Source organism: Protopterus annectens, chromosome 3.part1 (genome assembly GCF_019279795.1).
Source record: "Protopterus annectens isolate FY-2018-M chromosome 3.part1, PAN1.0, whole genome shotgun sequence".
Classification (NCBI taxonomy): domain Eukaryota; kingdom Metazoa; phylum Chordata; order Ceratodontiformes; family Protopteridae; genus Protopterus; species Protopterus annectens.
In genome coordinates this window covers 1,772,887,128-1,772,910,729 of record NC_056732.1, presented here as the reverse complement: position 1 = coordinate 1,772,910,729, position 23,602 = coordinate 1,772,887,128, and the positions used below count along the sequence as shown (strand labels likewise).

Here is a 23,602-nt window from a genome sequence, read left to right as displayed (position 1 = left end):
TGTTAGACATGGTGGACATGTCTGAGACAGTTACAAGGACAGGAGTGAGGGGATATCAGGGCATACAACCTTCTGGATGTAGCCAAGCCATGTGACTCTATCCCCTACTCAGGCATCATTGACAAAAACACCCATATAGGCATCCACAACAATATTATTATAGGGGTCACTAAGTGGCTCATTGATGGCACACATACTCAACATAGGTTAATCCACCTGCAATATCTGATCTGTAAGCAGCAGTGTTCAACAGGACTCAGTCCTGGGTCCTGTACTGCTTGGGATCAATTGCACCACAATACAAGTGAATACCAACTGTCTGTGGTTGACAATGCTGGATGAAGCCTGTAAACTGTGAGCAGTCATAGATTCTGTCAGTTATGTCAATATCCTACAAGACGATATTGATGAACAAATGCCTGTTGACATACTACTGGCTGTAAACTCCATGCAAATATTTATGTAGTATCATTCTCATCGGTAACACCTATGTTCCTGGTAAGTAGCACATCAGTCGCAACATGTGATGTACATACTCAGGGTTGATAGACCTGGGCACACAGGCCTGGCCACACAGGCCTGGCCACACAGGTTTACTCCTAATGTACCTGAGGTCACCATGTCTCCCCAGTGATAAGATGGGAATTATATGTCATAACTGAGGGCACAGTCACCCAAAATCGACATACTCATAACCTCCATGTACTTATCTCTCAGCATGCCAATATGTGAGTGCAATGGCCATTTGGTGCTGTACCTTTCCAAGCACTACTGGCAATTGCACACAACATAATGGTCCCTCACAAAGGAACTTCACGCCTTCAGTATCTGTCCAATGGGCTTCATCTGACATCAGTGGTATTGTAGCCTGTGGCATATAGACTACTCAGTAGTGATCTCTGCCTTGCATACAGGCATATGGGACAATGTGTAACCCTGCTTGACTGGATATGCTGCATATCTGTAGGCAGAATGGTATATGGATTACTCACTTAAGGACATTAACTTGGTATGTGACATTAGTAATACATACTGGTGGGAGAGATCCGTCTAGCAGACTTTAACACACCTTTGGAACAGAATCCTGCCTAATGGCAAACAGAGCAACTCAGTGGACCTCGTCAGATGCCATCTGTATGATTGGCTGAGTGACTGTCATTTCATCACAGGGCTTCTGCCTGTGTCTCTTGCAGATAGGAGCAATATGTGCTGATCATGTAAATAAGGGTATAAACTTGGCTAGGATTGTGAGGGCTTTAGGGTCATTGTGCTACTAAAGTTCAAAGATCCCATGATTCCATAAACTGATGTAAAATGCTGTAACAACCACACACACAAACCTGGCTACACTGAGGATGGCAACACTTCCACTTACTGTTTACAGGACACTGCACAGTGCACACACACTGCAAGTTGGCTGCATGTAGATTAGAACTTGTACCTATCTAATGGCACATACTACATATCACAGCATGTGACACACAGGCTGCATCTCAAGTTCATAGGTTCATAGGTTCATAGGTAGGTACTAGGCTATCGGCCCTGGGGCCTATATAAGCCTAGCCAAAAAGGTTCCCTGGCTTTCGCCACCCTAGAAAATTATTTTTCTGTGCCCCTGTCAAGCAGTGCCACAGAAGTGAACCCAGGGTGAATTTTCTATTTCCCATCCAGGTGTCAAGGTTTTTCTTAAAGAGGGCCAATGAGGAGCTTTGTTTGACATGAATGGGTAGTTTGTTCCAGAGTTTCAGAAGTCTCTGGGACAGGAATCTATCCCTCTAGCATGTTCTGTTTATTGTGGTGACAAGGTTTAGGTCCCTGGAGTGTGTGGCTCAGAGAGATTGGGATTTCTTTAAGTTTAGCATGTCCAACAGCTCTGGGTTTAACATAGCTTTGTATATTAGGCAGAGATCACCTCTGAGTAGGCGATATGCGACGGAGTAGAGCTGGAGTTTTTTGATTTTGTATATCTACTAATAAGTATGCTATTACTATCTCTTTAGGACATGTCATGCTTGATGACATCAGCAGACCTAGTTGTGGTCAGGCATTTGGAGGCCCATATCACCTGCTACAACCAAAATACTGTAAAACCCTACCTCTTTCTAAGTTACTGAGGTGATCATATTCATGGTGTATGGAGATTCAAACAAACAGTGAGTGGCATGGAGTGAGATTAGAATCTCTACCTAACTACTTTTAAGCACTATAGATCACAGTACTTATTGCATCTGCCATGGCTTAAGTCTGAAATTACAATGGCAGCTGGTAGTCTTAAGGTTGATGACATCAGCAGGCCTTCTAGAAGAGGGGGATTTGGACACTGGCAGCAGCTTAGAGGGCCAGAAAGTGCAGAACTATTGCAGTGCCATAGTCAATGAGGGAGTCTCAGTTGTTTTGCAGGGGGATACATGCATGTGCACACATACACACACACACACACACACACACACACACACACACACACACACACACACACACACACACACATGCACACACACACACACACACACACACACACACACACACACACACACACACACACACACACACACACACACACACGCACACACACAAACACACCCACATACATTACACACATACACACACACGCACACACACACACACACACACACACACACACACACACACACACACACACACACACACACACACACACACACCATGTGACCTGCAGTGAGATTAAAAGCCCTACCTATCTACTCTTACACAATATAGATCACAGTACTTATCACATGTGCCACAGCTGATGTCTGTTTTAGACATGACTGCAGGCAAACTACTTGTGGATTACACAAATTAGACTTGGGTTGAACAGCATCTGTGGTGTGCAGAGTGAAATTACTTCATACTGTAATCTGCATCTAGTAGCCTAGCAGTTGGATGTGTGTTATATATCCTAGCTATCTGACTACAGTTACCAGATTGGCCATATGTGGCTGTTTGCATTTGGGTGGCCATGCCTATGGCAAGAACAATGTGCCCTGTCCATGCGTGCATAGACAACATTATACATTGCACCACATGTTCACCTCTTGCTGAATGTGTGGAGGCATCCAGCAGGCACAGGGGTCTGTAGGTAAGTGCATTATATACTGCTGAGCCCTTTGGATCCTTTGAGTAACATTATAAATGTGTTATAGTGAAGCATTACTCACCATTATCAGGGTATGTAGGACAATACAGACTTCCACAACACATATTTATGTATACAACAGGGATGTATATAAAAATGTGGCTGTATGTGTGTGTGTATATATATATATATATATATATGAGAAATATCAGCACTCAAAAACCAATAAGCAGGATGCAAAAGATACCTTCCCCGGAACAAACACTGTCTGGCCACAGAAAATAAAGTGAAAAATTCGCTGATAAATAATCCAGCTGAACGGAACCGTCAATGAGGTTTGAAAAAATGAAACCCAGAAATAATCCAAAGACAACGTATTTAATGAACAAAAACTCAAAACCACAAGCGCTTTCGCCTGGTATTACCAGGCTTTATCAAGTGTAACAAATAATGCTTTCACGTGATATATTTAAAGTGCTTGGCTTAAAACCATTGGTTAATTGCTTAAAAACATTGATTAATTATATTGGCATACATTGAATTGATTTAAGAACAAATTTAAAAATAAAGAAAAGAAAATAAAGAAAAAATGCATACAGTGCATTGAAAAAAACGCTACTATGAAAAAGAATACAAAACCATAAATTAGGTTTAGTTAAAAACTTTAAACATCCTAATGCAGACAACACTTGAAGATATTAAAAATATTCTTGTCAGAGTCAAAAGACAAAAATTCTGTCAACTGAAGGTTGGAAATGTACAGTTAACATGAGCCCAGTGGGTTACCCTGAAGGAACTAGACTAGAAGTACAAAATGAAAAAAGGGAACGCCATGTGGATCGTGTAAAGGACCATGGCCAGTACCTACATGGGGTAATCAGATGAATAGAGAAGAAACACCAAAGTGTGTGGCCTCAAACATGAGTGGGATAAACAAGGAGGGGGGGTGTGTGTATGGGGGGTGGAGAAATGGTAAACCTTGGGAAACTAGATAGAATTCAAAGAACATTTCTTTTTGCTTTGAGTATACTGGCTAAACTTAAGTTGTCATTTAAGCCTGGATACCTTGTCGCATTCAATTTTAATTGCCAGGACAATTCCCTCGAAGAAAGTGTAGTTTCCCAATCCCCTCCTCTCTGGTCAGGAGAAACTTTTTCAAGGACAAAGAAATGAATGGACATGTTAGGACATACCAAAGAATGTCTAAAAAAGGCATTGGTTTCTTTTTTACTTTTGATGTCATAAAAATGTTCGTATATCCTTCGTTTCAAAGCCCTTTCTGTTTTACCCACATAGAAAGATGTGCAAACCTCACAAAAACCTAGGTATACCATGCCCGAAGAGTAACATGAGTAATACTCACTAGCTGTTAAAGTAATGTTACGAGCAGAGACGTGTACCTTGTGAGTGTTTGCAATGAAGGGGCATTGATGACATCTACCACATTGGAACGTTCCCTTCCTTTTGTGACAACTGGAATGTTCTGGCTTGTCCTTAGTGTTCATGTTATGTTCAAAAATACCCTTCAGATTGGTATTCCTTTTTCTAATAAAGGAAATGTGAGGGGGAAACAAATTACTGAATTCCTCATGGGAGGTAACCACCGGCCAGAAAACCTTCTTAGTCCTTTCTATGAAGCATGCATCAGCTGAATAGGTGTAAACAAAACTCTTGGAACTGTTCTGATCTGTCCTTATTCGAGCTCTAGGGAATGGTGCTCCAGCACCTAATAACGGTGGAAAAAACTGGTCTCTTTTAATAAGGATCTCACTAAGGATGTCCTGAAAAAAAGCAAGTGGATAGCCTCTATCCAAAAATAGAGACCTGAGAAAATCAACCTCTTCCAGAAAGAAATTGGTAGTGCTACACATTCTGCAGGCTCTTACTAATTGACCCTTGATGATACCTTTCTTGATGTAAAGAGGGTGTCCACTGTCAAAATGGAGGAAGGAGTTAGAGTATGTGCCTTTTCTGTGCACCTTAGAACAGAAACCTGTATGATTTGGGTTTTTGATCAGATGAATATCCAAATAATGAAGAGTTGTGTTGCTAATAATGTAAGTAAATTTAAGGAAACTAGTCGTATTGTTCAAGTAATCTATAAAAAGGAGGAATTGCTCTTCCGTACCCTCCCAAAGAATACAGATATCGTCAAGATATCTTTTGTAAAATTTGATGTGTTGTTTCCAATTGGTAGAATGAATATATTCAGTTTCCCACTTATGCAACACTATATTAGCGTACGCACTAGCGCAAGGCGCACCCATGGCAACTCCACTTTTTTTACGAAAAAATTTGCCATTAAAATAGATGAAATTGTTGGATAGAACCATGGTCATGAATTCTATAACTAAATTCACCAAACTATTACTTAAATTGGATTCTCTGCATAACATTTCACTGAACCATTCCATCCCTGTATTGTGTGGGATGCTGGGAAACAATTCCACTATGTCAATCGTTACCATGAGTAAGTTCGAGTGATCAGTGTTTTGATCCATACAAGTTAGAAATTCCCAAGAGTCTTTACATACAAAGGTTAGTCTGGAGACATAATTTTTTAAGTGAAAATCCACAAATTTACTCAAAGGTTCTGTTATGCTCCCAGCCCCTGCAACAATGGGACAGAATTTCAAAGGATCAACCCCTTTATGAACCTTGGGTATACCAAATAAAACAGGGGTTTTTGGTTTGGGTACAAAAAGATAGTTATAGGACTTTTCATCAATAGCACCTTGCATTAATAAATCATATAAAGAATATTTTATACTAGCAAGTGCAATATTTAACTCATTGAGAGAAATGGATTCATAAATGTTGTCGTCCTGTAATAAATCATGAATATAGTTTTCATATTCTAACTGGTGCATTAAAACAATCCCCCCTCCCTTGTCAGGTTTCATCACCCGGATTTTTTCTTTTTTTAAATTGTCAATAACAAACTGTAATCTTTGTGGAAAATTAGCGGGATGAGATGCCTGCTTTTTGCCAAGATTTTCTCTTAATGTGCTCTCAATTAACTCTTCGAAAATTTTGAGAGTGGGATGAGTAGGGGGATTAAAAGTGCTGCTTCTATGCAATGCTACATCCTGGCCAGCTTGATTTTTAAAAAATGATGTTAGGTTTAGGTTTCTAATAAATAATTTCAACTCAATCAAGAGTTTTGGAAGGTAGCTAGCTCTGTGTGGAACATAATGTAACCCTTTGGTAAACAGCTCAAAAAGTGTGAAGTAATTTCTAGTTCAGTAAAATTGTAAATAGTAAAATTGTCAATGGTCCTAATCCTGCATACTCCTTGTTCTTCTTCAATAAAAAACTGTGAAGTGTCTACCAAAGTTCTATTATTTCCTTCTATTGCCTCTTCTCCCATGGGTTCTGTTGAAACTGATTTGTTTTCCCCCGTGGTCTGCCCTGGGGAACTAGAAAACCCTGTTGCCCATTAATATTACCTTTTTGAGCCAGTCGCTCACTTCTTCTGGGTATATCTGAATGGGCATAACTGTAGTCTTCATTTATAACTTGTGTTTTACCAGAGCCTAGATCATTAACATTTGTTCTTTGCCTCCCTGTTGGTGCAGGATATGCCCTGCCCTCACTGTACTCAATTAAGTCCCTTTCAAGCTTTTTTGCTTTTCTGTCTAAGACTTTGAAGCAATATGCGTCAACTTCCTTGAAAGTGTCATCATATTTCTTTTTAAAACTGTTAAAACTATCATCCTTAGTAATGACATCATGTAAACAGTTAAGTTCCTTCAAAATGCAGTTGCCTTTGTTAATATAGTCATTCACCATCAAGTTTAGCATTTCTAACCCAGTTTTATTACACAAATCAGTCAACTGGGAATGTAAAGTTGAGCCCCTGTAAGCGTTGTTAGGGAACCGAAAACATCTTAACCCCTTAGGGACTCGCTCAACTTTTAAACATTCCCTTAAGTAGTTGATTTCAAGCTGCGAGTTTTTGTATGCATACAGCTTATTTTTGAATGTTTCAAATTTATTGTCTAAATGTTCGAATTGGGCATTCACTGTACCTGCTGAAAAATGCAGTTGTTTTTCAGTCCACGCTTTAAAATTAAAGCTGCTACCAACCCGAACATCTCGGCAGTCATTTTTGTTGCTGGGCGAACTGCCCTGCGAAGAAACCTATAGGATGGTCCACGATAACCGGTTGATTTAGCGTGTAAGTCCCTCTCGGGTCTCTTTGCTGCTCTCCGTTACGCTCTCTCTCCTTGTTGTGCTGCTGGTTACCAGCTACGCCCGTACAATTGGAATTGTTGGCTTGCATCAAGGTTTTGTTGAGCTGAGCGAGGAGGGCAATGACCTGGTTGAACTCCTTTCTCATCACCGGCGTGTCATCTGGTTCTTCCCTTAGTAGCAGAGGCGTGTCAGCGAAATCCGGAAAAGATAGGTCTTCGGCCATACCAGTTAGACACAAGAAATATCAGCACTCAAAAACCAATAAGCAGGATGCAAAAGATACCTTCCCCGGAACAAACACTGTCTGGCCACAGAAAATAAAGTGAAAAATTCTCTGATAAATAATCCAGCTGAACGGAACCGTCAATGAGGTTTGAAAAAATGAAACCCAGAAATAATCCAAAGACAACGTATTTAATGAACAAAAACTCAAAACCACAAGCGCTTTCGCCTGGTATTACCAGGCTTTATCAAGTGTAACAAATAATGCTTTCACGTGATATATTTAAAGTGCTTGGCTTAAAACCATTGGTTAATTGCTTAAAAACATTGATTAATTATATTGGCATACATTGAATTGATTTAAGAACAAATTTAAAAATAAATAAAAAAAAAAAAAATAAAGAAAAAATGCATACAGTGCATTGAAAAAAACGCTACTATGAAAAAGAATACAAAACCATAAATTAGGTTTAGTTAAAAACTTTAAAAATCCTAATACAGACAACACTTGAAGATATTAAAAATATTCTTGTCAGAGTCAAAAGACCAAAATTCTGTCAACTGAAGGTTGGAAATGTACAGTTAACATGAGCCCAGTGGGTTACCCTGAAGGAACTAGACTAGAAGTACAAAATGAAAAAAGGGAACGCCATGTGGATCGTGTAAAGGACCATGGCCAGTACCTACATGGGGTAATCAGATGAATAGAGAAGAAACACCAAAGTGTGTGGCCTCAAACATGAGTGGGATAAACAAGGAGGGGGGGTGTGTATGGGGGGTGGAGAAATGGTAAACCTTGGGAAACTAGATAGAATTCAATATATATATTACTTAGATATGTGGGGAGAGACCTAGGATGTATGTTTTATATATAGATATATGTAGGAATATCTCTATTTGTATATTCATAGAGATAGCTATACTATCTATGGGAGAGAGAGAGAGATAGTTACAGACAGATATGTCTACATATATGTATGTATGTATAGACATATCTATGCATGACAGGTCATTTTGAGCAAGGGGCAACAGAATTGCACTCTGTGTAACTAAGTGTATGGACATGCTCCGTGGGCTTGTCAGTAGTTATAAACTGACTCCAGGCCACACCTACCTGTACTCCAGTCTGGGATTCTGTGTATTACAATGACATCTGTTCCTGTGTCTGCAGTACTGCACTTCACTGAAATTGCCCATGGCATTCTTCAGCTGCCTGATGTAATTAATATGTGATAGAGGTTAGTAATGTTACACCACACACAGACTGATAGAGGTTAGTAATGTTACACCACACACAGACTGACAGTCTGTCAAAAAACAAAAAAACAAAAAAAAAACAACATAATACTACCTCACATACAAAAGATACAGACACTTCCAGATTAGAACCATTGACACCATCATCCACTGAGCCACACAAGCTGCCCGGCAGAGAGTAGTCATGCATCACACAATCAATAGCATCAGTATGTACATTGTTATTCCTGCTTTAAGTGAGACATGCAATGTATGATCAATTTCTATAGTACTGCCCTGAGATTGCCTGGACTGCTGATATACCATTGATGAGTTACTGTTACAGCAGTTATATGGGAACACTGCTGTGTTGGGGGTGGGGGAACAACACTGCATGTTCTGCCTGGATGCACAGTAGTCCAAATATCATGTAACCCCTTTGTTTAACATCTCCCTTGACTGATGTAGTGAATATACCATGCATGAGACCTAGTGACAATTAAAGGACACATGACAGTGGACTGGGTATCTGTAGTCCCATGTGGATGTTACTTCTGTCCAAATAGCCCACTATATTTACTTGCATAAATGTAACAGACCTATATATATATACAATACCATTTCATACTAATTCTTACAAGAACTGTGTAGGTTAGAGATTTACCTTGCAAATGCAGCAGTTGAAAGAACTGTACATCAGGGCTAACTCTGTCTGATGCAAGCAGTACACATCCAATACATGGATAGGTACAGGTTGAGTGGGTTGTCTGGCATCAAGTTTGATATATGTATGTGAGTAGGAGTAAGGTGTCAGTCCCTAGGTTGTCAGTGAATGCACTATGCATTGTCTCTTAGCCAAAGCCAGGGCTTACTGAGCATGCCTACATCTGCCTACAAGGACATCAGCAGGGGGTTCCTCCTTCAAGTCCTCCTGTGACTGTGGTTATGGTGATCTAGGCACTGGTGGGTGGCTGTGTATCTCTTCCCTTTGCTGATCCTGCTGCAGCTGTTTCCACAGGAACATATTGTGTAGCATAGCAAATCCTGTGAACATATGTGCACATGTGGCTGGAGAGCACTGCAGGTCTCTGCCAGATGTATCAGGGCACTGGAACTGTGACTTCAGAAACACAAACACAGGCTCTATGATGTTCCTAGTTTGTGTATGTGCCTCATTATTGCATTCTTCCATGGGTGTGTGTGCATTTCTGATGGGTGTCATCATCTATGGTTCTAGGGGGCAACTAGCATCCCCAGTATATGGCTGTGTAGGATGTCTGCCTAGCAAACATCTGGTACAGCTGTGATACGTGCCAGATATGGGAGTTGTGATAACTGCCAGGGCTGCCGGTACACTCATTCAGCATAATTCCCTGGGCATTGCACATGATCTGGCAGTTAATGGAGTGGTACCCCTTGCAGTTGATGTAGATTCTACCCTCTTCACCGGGTGGTGCCTTGATGTGTACATGAGTGCCATCTATGGCACCCACTGCTTCAGGATAGTGTGCTACATGGTAGAAGTGTTGCATACTGCTGGCCCTCACCTCAGTGATGAGGGGAAAAGATATGTGTTCACTGGCATGTGTTAGCATGGCATCCAGGAACTGGTGGAGTATCCTGGATGCGGATGCCTGTGAGACCCCCATCATCTCTCCAGTTGGACTTTGGAAAGTACCTGTAGCTGGTATCCTAAAGGCTACACATACCTTTGTTTCCACTGGGATGGGTTCCTGTATCTTGGCTCTGGGTCTGAATTGAGGGTGGCAGGGCTCAGTGAGTTGCTGTAGTATGTCTCTGTCCACTCTGTAGTGCTCTATTTTATTTTTTATTTATTGACATTTGTTAACCGGGTTGAACCAGCTGGGCTTGTGGCCCATTTTCAGTGGAGACCCGAGGTGAAAAGCTCCAAAAAAAAAAAAAACACAAACAGTTTACAGAGAGTCAAACATTTGAGTCAAAAATATGGTCAAAATCAGTTATACAAGAATGTTAGAGAGACAAAGCAGAAATGCAAACACATGATATATACATATCAATATTTTTACAGCCTAAAATATATATTTAAATATTTACAAAAAAAGTTAAGTCCAACAGTATTGACTGTAGAGTTTAATAAGTATCCACAATAGTGGCGTACTTAGCTGTATGTGGATGGACTGAAAACGTATATAGTAGGGTTGTGGGGATCTTAAGGAGGGGTTTGACAAGGATATATTTTGGAGTTGAGAAGAAGTTTGAGTTTTTCTTTAAACTGGGATGAGTGAATGCAGGAACAAATGTTTCTTGGGAGTTTGTTCCAGGCTTGGGCGACAGAGAGCTTATATAGGAGTTTGCCAGTTATTTTTTTTAGGTTGGTATGATTTGTAGTAGTTGCTGATTAGAGGTATGGAGAGTCCGCAGAGATGAAGGAAGGCAGAGCAGGGCAGGATGAAGGTTTGTAAAGAATAAAGTGTAACAGTTGAAGTTGTGAGAGCAGTAGAAGATGGGGGAATTTTAACCAGTGGAGAGTATTTAAGGCAAGGCAGTGATGTGTATTGTATGGAGAGTTTGTGATGAATCTAGCTATCTTGTGGAAAGTTTGTTGGAGTTTGTTTAAAGTAGTAGTTTAGATGTTGGTAAGTACTGGGGCAGCATATAGAAGGGAGGGGAGGAGAAGAGCTTATGCAAGGGAGAGTCTGGCAAAAAATACATTCTCCAGATCATGTAACTCATGAAAGGTTACCCTGGGCCTGAACACTCATTTCCTTCTCTGCCTAGGCCTATTTTCAGCAGCACCAGCAACAATGACTTCTGCATTTAGCACATACTGATGTAGCAGATCTGCAGCAGACCCTAGCATTATCTCAGTTAAAATTCCTAAGTCTGTACTACAATGGTCCCAAGTATTGGAGGAAAATCAGAAAATAGAGTGTGTATGCATACTTTATAAAGCTCTTCTGTAGATGCAGAATGTGTGATTGGGTAACTGTGATGCATTCCACCTGCCTACAATATAATTAACATCATTTAATGGCCTTATTTTAGTACACAATGCCACTTACAGCACCGCACCATGCAGCATAGCTAACACAAAGGTCAAAATGTCCAATTGAATACATCTGGTTTTGAGATCATGCTCAGACAGGCAGGGTGCCATGCAAACATGTGCACCCAAGCTTAAAAGAGCTTAGAAGTGAGGAGACACCCCCAGATGTCAGCAACTTCCTGTGCAAACCTTAACAAGGTGTAAGACCATACACTAAAGAGATATGCGGACACAATTACTCCTTTCTGCTATTCAGTAACCCCACCTCATTTGCATACTTATCCATGCTGACAGACTAGAAACTACACACTTCATAGCCCTATCACCATAGCAACAGCAGCAATGCACCACTGTAGGGAGTACATGCAGGCTCCTATAATACATTTCTGTCACATACTATAAAATTCATTTTTGTCTATCTTTTTTTCTATAAAACTTGTTTGCGCACTGCGGCATGTAGCACAAACATGCCAAGATTATTAAAAAAATATTAATTTAACTTATCCCTTTAATCTTTCTGACATACAGACTAATAGTTTTGATCATATGTGTATGTAGTCTTGGATCCCCTTCACTACACCGACACGCCACAACACCGACACACAAATCACTGACACCAAAAGACCGACAACACACAATACCGACAATACACACAACCATACATGCACTAACCTTAACCCAAACCCTAACCCTAAGGTCCGACACAACCGCACACTTACCCTACCCGCACCCTAACCCTAACTCACTTAACCCACCCCTAAACCTACAGTCCATCACTATCGCACACACACCCTACCTGCACCCTAACCCTAACTCACTTAACCCACCCTTAAACATATAGTCCGTCACTATCGCACACTTACCCTACCCGCACCCTAACCCTAACTCACTTAACCCGGCCCTAAAACTACAGTCCCTCACTATCGCACACTTACCTGTCCGCTCCCTAACACTAAATCCCTCACTCTATCGCACACTTACTGAGTCCGTTGGGTTCTCACCTTGTCGGTCATCTGAGTCGTCGGTCTTCTCGTCTCCTTCTGTAGAGTGTCGGTCTTCTAGCGTTTCGGTGAAGTGAAGGGGATCCATGTAGTCTTACATTTTCAGGGGATTTATAACCACGTTTCTATACTACACCCCCTTTTTTCTGTCTAGACTTCTGTACATGGAATTTTTCTGTATACACTACAGACATTGACATGAGGTGTGATCAGATACCTTTCTGCATGTTGGATCACTCTACTTGCCTTGTTTGCATGAGATTCACCTGCTTATGAGATAATTTCCAAGCCACAGAATTTTCCGTGTTTGCGCATGCATGCGTGCCCCTAAGCAGCTCTTACTGAATCTAAAAATGCTTGTGCCCATGTAGGTATCATGGCATAATGCCTACATGAAAAAAAAACATGCAGGCTTTATTGAATTCCTCTCATTATTATCTTCCCATATCTTATGAATCGCTACCACTACCCATTTGTTTTTACTAAACTGGTGTACATCAAAGTAAATTATTCCAGTTTGATTTTCTAGTTCAGTTGTTCCTCTAATGACCAAAATAAGAGATGTAATACAGCTGAAGAAGTGGGAATATCATTCCTAATCCTTAAGAAATGCAAGGCAAATCAAGTGTCATGACACAATTACAACAGGCAGAATTTAAGTAGACAAGCTTGCTCTTAATATCATAAGTTCAGTTTATTTCCTTTATGTGGATTTTTACATGATCTCATATTTTCACGTTTCTTCCATCTGCTTTTGTGATTGCAGTTAGCATTCACAATGCAACAAATTTATCTGTTAATTACATTCAGTTATATTTCATAGATGAAAGTTATACGCAGAGCTATTGATTATTTTTAAAATGAATAAAACCAGATTTTGAGTATGTTTAAATGAAGGAAGGTTACATTGAGTCTGCTTCCTAACAAGTGTTCAGATTTAGCCTGAATGTGATAAATAAATTCAAGGTAATATTTTTCATAAGAGGAAAACATTCAACACCCCTCTTAGTATAATCAGTTCTGAGGCCACTGCATGTTGTAGAAATGGAATATACTTTCTTTTAATGACACCAAATTAGCATATATATTTCAACTCAGGACTGTTTGTACTTGGGGACTTTACAGAGAGTGTACATTCCTGGTGTTTTTTATGCTAAAGAACTCATTGATAAGAACAATTTCACTTTTGAGTAAAGCTTAATGTCTGCCAAAGCCTAGTTTTATATGCAAACAAAATACATGATTACAAATTACTATACAAACCTCACCTGATATGTTTGTGATTTCCCCCATGGAGCATGGCACACAGTCAAAGCAACAAATTGGCTGTCCTGGCCGACTAGCCTTCCTATATCCAGAAGGACAGAGTTCACTACACACTGAACGTGGGGCCTATAGGATAAACAGAAAATAGATAGATTAAATGTTAAAGCTAAAGGAATTACTTTGTTTGGAAGAATCCAAACAAATAGATATAGCTGCACATTTTAAAATAGTAATTAGTGACTTTAGAATTGTTTGTTAGGAGCATAGCATACTGCCAAAAGACATCTAACATTCCTAGATTCTGCCCATGTTCACTTTCCATCCTGCTTTTCAAGACCCAGTTTAGTCTTTGTTGTAAGGCTCTTACAAATATGATATATCCGACACAGTGTTGCAACAATTAAATATAGAAAACTCACTCATAGGTTCATAGGTTCATAGGTTGGTACTAGGCTATCAGCCCTAGGGCCTATACAAGCCTAGCCATAACAATTCCCTGGCTATTTCTTCCCACATTATTTACTTTCCTGGACCCTGTCTAGCAGGGCGACTGACGTGATCCCTGGGGTGAATTTCCTTTTTCCCATCCAATCGTCAAGGTTCCTCTTGAAGAGGTCCAAAGAGGCACTCTGCTTGACATGTATGGGCAATCTATTCCAGAGTCTGGGGAGTCTCTGGGTCAGGAACCTATCCCTCCAGCATGTTTTGTTTATTGTGATGACAAGGTTTAGATCCCTGGAGCGTGTAGCTCTGAGGGATTGGGATTTCTTTAAGTGTAGCATGTCCAACAGCTCTTGGTTTGACATGGCCTTGTATGTTAAGCAGAGATCGCCTCTGAGTAGACAATATGCAACAGAGTATAGCTGGAATTTTTTAAGGTGGTCAGTGTAGGGCATCTGCTTTAGGCCTGTGATTCTTTTAGTGAGGTATTTCTGAGGCCTTTCCAGTTGTTGCAGATGTCTTGAGAGGTACATTCCAAATGGGGCGTTGTATTCTATAATAATAGAGGGATGAGTACAGTGGGACAATTACCTCCTTTTTTCTGGATGAAAAGCCCTTCGTGATGAGGTGTGCCACATAGAAGGATTTCCTGACTGTTGTGGCGATGTGGTTATCGAAGGTGAGACCACTCTCCTATATGGGATATTCCTTTCACCCTGTTAGGTAGTAAAAATCAAGTCCAATAAAATAGTATTATTAATGAAACTACTCAAGTTTAAAAAGGCAACCTAATCCCAATCTACCACTCTTTATAGAGCTTGAATTGCTGGCCCTGGGGATGGTTGTCTATTTTCATTTTTGGATGGTCCACAGATTTTTAGAAACTGCTAGTTTTGCCGTTGTGCAGATCTTGGGTTATGTTGGTCCCCTTTAAGTTAAGGTTGTCTAGTAGACTCTGAGGCTGGTTGATGGGAGTTTATAAAGGAGCATATTTTGCTCACTTGGCTAAGGCCTTGAAGAATGTTATGGTAAGGTTGTGGCATCATACAGTGCAAGGAGCTATATTTAAAATAAACAAAAATAGTGCTAATGGAGTAGTAGTAGGGCATAGGGAGATTTTTGAAACTTTTAAGGAACTTTATAAACAGATATACACTCTGGAAAATGGTCAGCTTCAAAACGTAGTAGTAGTGAAGGAATCTTTTTAATTGGTGAGGGTTCCTCAGCTGACTGAGCAACAGAAGAAGTCTAATAAAGCCAACTGCACCAGTGGAATCAGAGAAATTTTTAACTGGAATGGAGAGTTCCAAAACACTAGGGATAGATGGTCTCCTGGTAGAGAATATGAGGCTGGTAAATCAGGACTTTATCCAAAAGATCGTTGCTATAGTAAATAGTGTGCTGAAGTCAAGGGTGGTTCCACATTTTTGGGAGAACACAGTTATTTTAGTGCTTTTAAAGTAAGGCAGTAACCCTTTCTTCCATTTTCTTACATAACCACTTCTATTTTAAGCAACAATTATAAGATATTTATGGCTATCATTGCAAGGAGTGTTGCCGGTTGGTTAGCGAAGGTGATACGTGGGTTTGTGGTGGATAGAGAACTTTAAACAATATAATGCAAACCCTCTAATAATGGAGAATGCAGAGGTGGAAAAGAGGCCATTGCTGATGTTAAGCCTGGATGCTATGAAGTCCATTGATAGAGTGAGGCATGAGTATTTGTTTGAATTATTTCTACAGGTGATTTTCCCTGAGACTTTTGTGGGAATGTCAAAGGGCATATATTTTGGCAGCAGTTGCAAGTATAATGGGAACTTTCAGATTATTTAGTTTATTAAGGGGCACAAAGTAGGGATGTCCAATTTCTCCCCTTCTGATTGAATTATATGTGTAACCCTTAGCAATAATTGAAAGGAAATTCAATATACCGGAGTATTAGTCATAAACTGAAGACCTGAAAAATATCACTATTTGCAGATGGCATCTTAAAAACATTAAACCAGCCTGAGTAGGATTTGTCAAGACTATGGGATCTCCTCAAAAGGTTTAACGAAATCGCAGGTTATAAGATAAATTTGAAAGATGTCTATAGTATGTAATTTTACCCTAGGAATGCATTTGGAAATAGACTATCCATTCCTTAAGAATTAGGGTATATTGAAATATATGGGATTATGATTGACTAACTGAGTGAAACAGTCTGTAGAGAAGACAGTAGAAGAGATGTAGAGATTATGAGTATCCAAAGGGATTTATTTCAGAATTGCTTGGGGCTTTCCTTAAACTCAGATCAGAGGGTACAAAGTTTGCAAATGATTGTAGTTCCACATCGTCTATACTTGGTGTACAGGCTTTTTAATTCAAACCAAATACAGGTTTCTTTAATAGGCTTGAGGTATTGATGACATTTTGCTTTTATGGGTATTGGATAGGCCATGGGTAGCTTGGGAAAAGGTACTTCTGCCCCATTCACTAAGAGGTCTGAGAGTGATAGGTATAAGAGTATATTGTGGGGAATAAATCTAATCAATTTCTTTAGTCTTCAAGCACCCCCTTATGCAGCAGTTTGGAAGTAAATGATGAGTCTACAAGTGAGAATGTCATAAGAGGAGAATTGAATGGAGTATTTTGGGGGGTTCCATTTTTGGGGTGAAGGCTGCCACTTGTCAGACATAGGTAACATTGGACTCGATACTATTCACCCGCAAATTGAATTTTAAAATATTGTTTCAAAATTCTGTTTCTAATCAGATGATTAGTCCTTTGGTAATTTCTAGTACCTATAATCCACCATTGCATCCTATGGTACTATTATTTGAAAGGATGAGCGAAATAGACATTAGGAATGCATTGTCATAATACAGATGTATTGATGAGACTGTCAAAAATGAAGTAGATATTATTAAGGAGATCAATATGTTTTTAGACAAAATAAGAATTTTAAAACCTGATAAAGGGGGTGGAATTGTTTTAATGAATATAGAAGATTACAATAAAAAATGTTGTTTATTTTGAATGGTAAAGGGTACTCAAAATCATCTCTAAATGAATTAAATGGAGCATACTGCAAGATTAGTAATGAATTGCAAGATTTATTTATAGTGGGTACAATATCAATTGATGTATTGAACTATCTTTCGGTTATACATCCTAGAGTTTCTATCATGTTTGGTTTACCGAAACTACATAAGGATTTGGCACGGCCCCCCATGCGTCCAATAGTTGACTCAAAAGGGTCCATTACTCAACCCCTTGCAAAATACTTGGACTCTAAGCTTAAACATTTGATTTGTTGTGAGGCACATATATGTAAGGATTCATGGAGTTTTTTGAGATCAATTAATAATATTTCATTTAATGAATCTTACATATTCCTTACTATTGATATAAAAGACCTTTATTCTATAATTCCTCATAAAATAGGTCTTGAATGGTTCACAGAGTTTTTGTATGATAAAAAAGTTGAACATTTTGAGGTTTTATTATATACTCAACTTATGGAAATGGCATTGAAAAATAATTTCATCCTGTTCAACAATGACATTTTTTTACAGCAAGAAGGGGTTGTTAGGGGCTCAGCATGTGGGGGCTTGTATGCCAATATTTTAGTAATGCAATGGGAAAGAAAATATCTATTTCCCTGTAAGTTTTTTACATACAATAAGTATTATTGTCATTTTTTGGATGACATATTTGTGATATGGGATGGACGGTTTGAAGAAATTAAGGAATTCATAGATTATATTGGGTCTACTACACAGTTCCTGAAATTTGCTTATAATATTAATTTACATGAAATTTCATATTTATATGTTCTATTAATTAAAGATTATAAAAATAAGATATTTTTATCTAAGATTCACAGGAAAGCAACATACTCAAACTCATTATTACATTATAGTAGTATCCACCCACAAAAACAGAAGAAAGCTATAGTTAAGGGGCAATTAGTTCGAGCAGCTCGGATGGTATTGAATATGGATGACTTCCTTGATGAATGTGATTGTTCGAAAAATATGTTTTTAAGAAGAGGTTATCCAGTTAAATTTGTTAATGATATCATTATTGAGGTAGTAAACAAGAGAGAAAGGAATTTTTATTTACCCCTGTTAACTGATGATCAAATACATGATCGAATAGTGATAGGTGGATCTATCATAATGAAGAATAGAAATGTTAGAAATTATAATATGTCCTTTATATCCAATTTTACAATTGACAGTATGGATATAAAGAATATTTTAGTGAAGAATTTGATTATTTTGAGACAGGAAAGGAGCTTGAGGCAATTTATAGATGGGAGCCCCATAATGGCATTTAGGAGGGGAAGGAGTCTAAAAAACTCCTTTGAAAGGTATTATGGTGGAGAAACAAAAAACAACGGATTTATGAGTAAATGTGGTATGTGCCACTTTTGCAAATACATAAAGGAGGGAGATGTGTTTCTAATTAATAAATTGAATTTTAGAATTAAAGATAAATATAATTGTAATTCAGAAAGAGTGATGTATTGTGCAACCTGTTATTCATGCTGTTGTTATTACATAGGTAAGACAGATAGAAAATTAAAAAAAAACGTATTTATGAACACCTATATGAAATTCGTAAAAAAAGGAAACTAATGCCCTAAGCAAACATGTGACAGAGAATGAGGGGCACTCATTTAAGTTTTTTGTAATAGATAGTATATGTACTGATATTAGAGGGGGTGCCTGGTCATTACTTTTGGAGAGAAGGGAGCTGTATTGGCAACTTTTTTTAGATGCCATTAATTGGCCTTGTTTGAATGAAGGTATTGCCATTAGTTCTCTTTTAAGACCTAGGGCATTAATGAGATAATAACTTTATTACGTATTTATTCATATATTTCAAATTAATTATTGATATATAGTTGTTTTACATTTTGTACATATATATATATATATATATATATATATATATATATATATATATATATATGACTGTAATCCTACCTGATATTTATAAGCTTGTATATTTTAGATGATTTTTTTATTTTTATCGCATTTTAATATATTTGGAGCATTTATGTCATGTGAATTATTTTATTTTATTGTAATGATGATATTTTATTACTTAAAGTATTGGTATTTATATTTACAAAAATATATACATGAGTGATTTTGATACATGTTTTTATGGTGGTTAGTATTATGTTACATAGTGACATTTTTTATGTTTTAGGGTTTTACAAGAATTTGCACATTACTATAGGTATTTCTTTAAGGGGTGTAGCTTGGATTATTTTAAATATTTTAAATATGCACATGTGATTATTTGAATATGCACATGTGATTAATTAACTATGTTATATAAGATGTAATTAACTGTTTGTATTTGTCTGATGAAGTTCTGTGGTTCAGGACGAAAGCTCTTACCAGCTTTCTACCCTGTGATGTGAATAAAGTCTTGTCCTTTCTTTAGTCAGTGGATTTTGGCTCATTATTATACGAGGTACGAAGGTACATTTGAGCAAGGTACAAAAGTACAACTGAGTTTTTTTCTGTTTCCTCCGTTGCTTTTTGTGACTTTGCAGAAGCTCAGATGTGCTAAAACCTGCTGCCTTTGTTTGTGATTGTTCCCAGCAATAACCAGAGTTCATGATCAGCCCTAGCAATTACTGGAATAAGTCTATGAGATCATAGAGTAGCTGGAAGACCCAGTGTGGACAGGGCACAAGGGCCATACTGGCAACAATGATGTGAGTGATGGGAGGAAAAGGCAAAAAAAAGAAAGGAGAAGGATGAATGGGAGAGGATGTAATGAGGAGGAATAAGTATCAGGAGGTGGACACTAATGGCAGAAAGGATAAGGGCAGTAACAAGAATTTTCAGATGGAAATGTTTGCACAAGTATTTTTGCATGTCTATGAAAGTAAAGAAGTTGCTTTTGCAGTGGACTCATATTATTATGGGTGGAGTATAAGCCAAAGAAGGGCATTTGTTACACAGCTTTTGAGATTGCCCAGATTTGGATAAATTAAAAAGGGAAATCCAGGGCACAATAGACAGTCTGGTGACAGAACTTCTCAAAATCCCCAAAGAAAAATTTCTTGTTTGTGGGTGGGGGACAAATCATATGGTTATGGGCATAGGTGGTTCAAAAGCATTACTCATGACTATAGTAATGATAGTATCTAGGAAAGAGGTCTATATTGGATGATCGAACTTTTAAAAGTTTGAGTGTCATATGGTCAACACTATATGATTAAACGTTTAAAAGTTTTAACGTCCAAAAAAAAAATCAACAACACAAATAAACTACCTGAACATTTGAAGCAGGGGGGGCGAGTGCTCCTGCACCCCCCACTTGGGGGGTTGTGCCCCCTCACCCCCCGTTCTCTAAGTATACCAACTCCGAGATCACTCTACAGTGCAGAAAAGAGAAATCTTCCCATTCAGTGCTGTACGAAGATCTCCGTTAAAATGTTCGAACTTTCAAAAGTTCGATCATATGGTGTCGACCATATGACACTCGAACTTTTGAAAGTTCGAGCATCCAATATAGACCCCAAGGAAAGTAATAAGGGGTCACCTCCAGTGAGACAATAAATGATGTTGCTTTTCTGAGCTAATGGAGGAGGAGGAGGAATTACTAGTAAAGGGACTTAATATACAGCAATTGATAAGAAAATGGTACTCATGCATGCAATATTTAGAAGAAGGAAATGACTGATTGCATTATGACAAGAGGAAAGGATCTTGCAGATGATTACAACAATTGTTAAGGGATGTGGTCTGTTTTTCATTATGGAATTGAGTTAGAATTGCTGAGCATATCCATGTGGGAAGGGGTTAACCTTAACTCTTATTTCCTTTATTTCTAGATATGCTGGAGTAATTAAGTGATGAAAGGGTAGTATAAAATAGATTATGGAACATTTGTGGAATACTATTTTGATATGGTATACAATGAAATATGTTTGCTTAAGGACAACTTAAATCATTTTTATGTACTTGCAACTTTTCTGGTAGTTCATGTTTATTCTTGTATACACTAACCATCTCACATTTTTTATTGCAACTGTTCTAATTTTCTTTTGTGTTGTGTTGGTAATTTTTTCCATTCATGATTACAAATCAGTAAAGGTGCTCTGAGAGAACAAAACTTTATCCATACACTTTTTGAAACCATGCATGCTCTAGTCCTCCCAAGGGGTCTATTTAGTTGTAACTTGCTACAGATCATGGGAAGGTACAAAAAGATCATGTACTGCAGTAGGTGCCATTACGGTGCTTCCATGTAAAAACAATCCATGGCTGTCAAGTGCATCCTCGACCCCAGATCACCATACCCCAGTTGTGGTATGTATTTAAACAAGGCTAAATGGCTGTGTTCCATACCACAATGTGATGAGGATGACCATGCTAATCAACACAGCCTTGTGGCTTCTTCAATGTTTTCTGTGTTCTAACCAATTAACAATCATCCATAAAAAAAAACTTGAAAGCTTCTACAGCAAATTTGCCAGATTTGTTACTATTTCAACCTCCTTTACCCAGCACTGTAAAGCTATGCATACCCTTACCTGGCTTGACCTCCCCCTCCACATCTACTACATTCAGCTTATGACAGTACATAAAATCATACATAAACCATTATTATGCCCAATCTTTTACCCCTTTAATCAGCATATATTTCCCTAAAAGAACTCTCAGACTCTCTACCTCTAACTAATGGAATGATTTCTAACCAACAAATCTTTAAATGCTCCCTAAAGGAATACTTTACAAAACCATGGAGCTGCTCCTGTCTGAACTTACTACACTTCACTCACCGACATTCAGTCTAAGTCATACCTCACAACCCTCTCCAACCTCCTACTCTGCTCCTTTCCTTTGTTTTTCCCACTACCTTACCATATCCACTTTCTGCACACATTTCCTCCCTACTCACATAAGCTACCTGAAGGCATCCTGCCCTGCACTCTTTTTATAATCTCGTTTTCTCTCTATCCTTCTTCATTCTATAACCATAATATGAACACCATCTCTCATGCTAAGGCATCACTCAATTTCCACTCACTGTCTCTACTCATGTAATCTCTAATATCTCTTTTAAATATATTAGAATTGTGTCAGGTCTCATTTATTGCATACTAATCTGTCTAACAAACAATATGACTAATACATTTTTCCTCACATATTTTCTTCGACTCGTGTTATTGTTTTTCAGTGCACCCTACTATGAAATACATGTTCTATGTTCTTCACATTACAACATTTTCTCAGAGCTATATTTTGTAGTGTTGCATGATACTTTGTGATTTAAAATATCTGTAAATGATTTTTGATAGATTGTGATTGTGGAGCTTTTCACCCTGGGCTTCTACAGAAAATGGACACTTTTTGTCCCAGTTGGACTTTCCTGGTTAACAAATGTCAAATAAATACTGTAGTTTGCATTAGAAATGTGTGCTGTCTTTGTGAGTCTACTTATGAGTGGTAATCACAATACAGTTACAGTCGATTAGAAAGCTAATCATTGTCTGTGGGTCAACATCACTTACACACATACGCAATATTTATTCATACTAAAACAAAGTTATTAATAATAGTGATGGATGTATAAAATCCAATGAGCGTCTAGATGGTAAAGAAGTTTAGTTAGAAAAAGACAATGAAGCCTTGCAGTACATATTCAGGAAATTTAAGCAATTTTGGCTCACATGCTGGCCTGATATACTGTGGACAACAAGCTGTAGTGTCTGATTTCTCTGGTCTCTTACATCAGCTTTAATTTTCTGTAACTTCACTGGTTTTATTCTTTAGCTGAGACAGTATTGATAAAAGTAGTGGCCATAGCATTTAAAAATCTGCCTTAGTATGATCTTGGCTGTGTTGTAAAAGCTTTTGTATCTGTTTTTTTTTCTTATAGACTGATTGATATTCTGATCTTTGTTTAAGTCAACATATCAGGCTCACATGCTCACCTGATATACTGTAGAGAACAAGCCATAGCACCTGATTTGTCTCGCTTCTTAAATAATTTTGAATTTTCTGTAAGTAAACTGTTTTTGTTCATTAGCTGAAACAGTACTGTAAAAGAGGCCATGGCATTTATAATGAGCTTTATTGAGCTGCGTTGTAAATGGTA

General features: G+C 38.3%; 1 protein-coding gene across 1 annotated transcript in view; it reads right to left on the bottom strand.

The window, feature by feature from the left end:
- LOC122797860 (vomeronasal type-2 receptor 26-like) overlaps positions 1 to 23,602 on the bottom strand; it is a 125,639-nt gene that overhangs the window by 40,811 nt on the left and 61,226 nt on the right. The window contains exon 2 of the mRNA XM_044066381.1: positions 14,047 to 14,170. Within this exon, the coding sequence (XP_043922316.1) occupies positions 14,047 to 14,170 (124 nt within the window). The remainder of the gene's footprint in view (positions 1 to 14,046; positions 14,171 to 23,602) is intronic.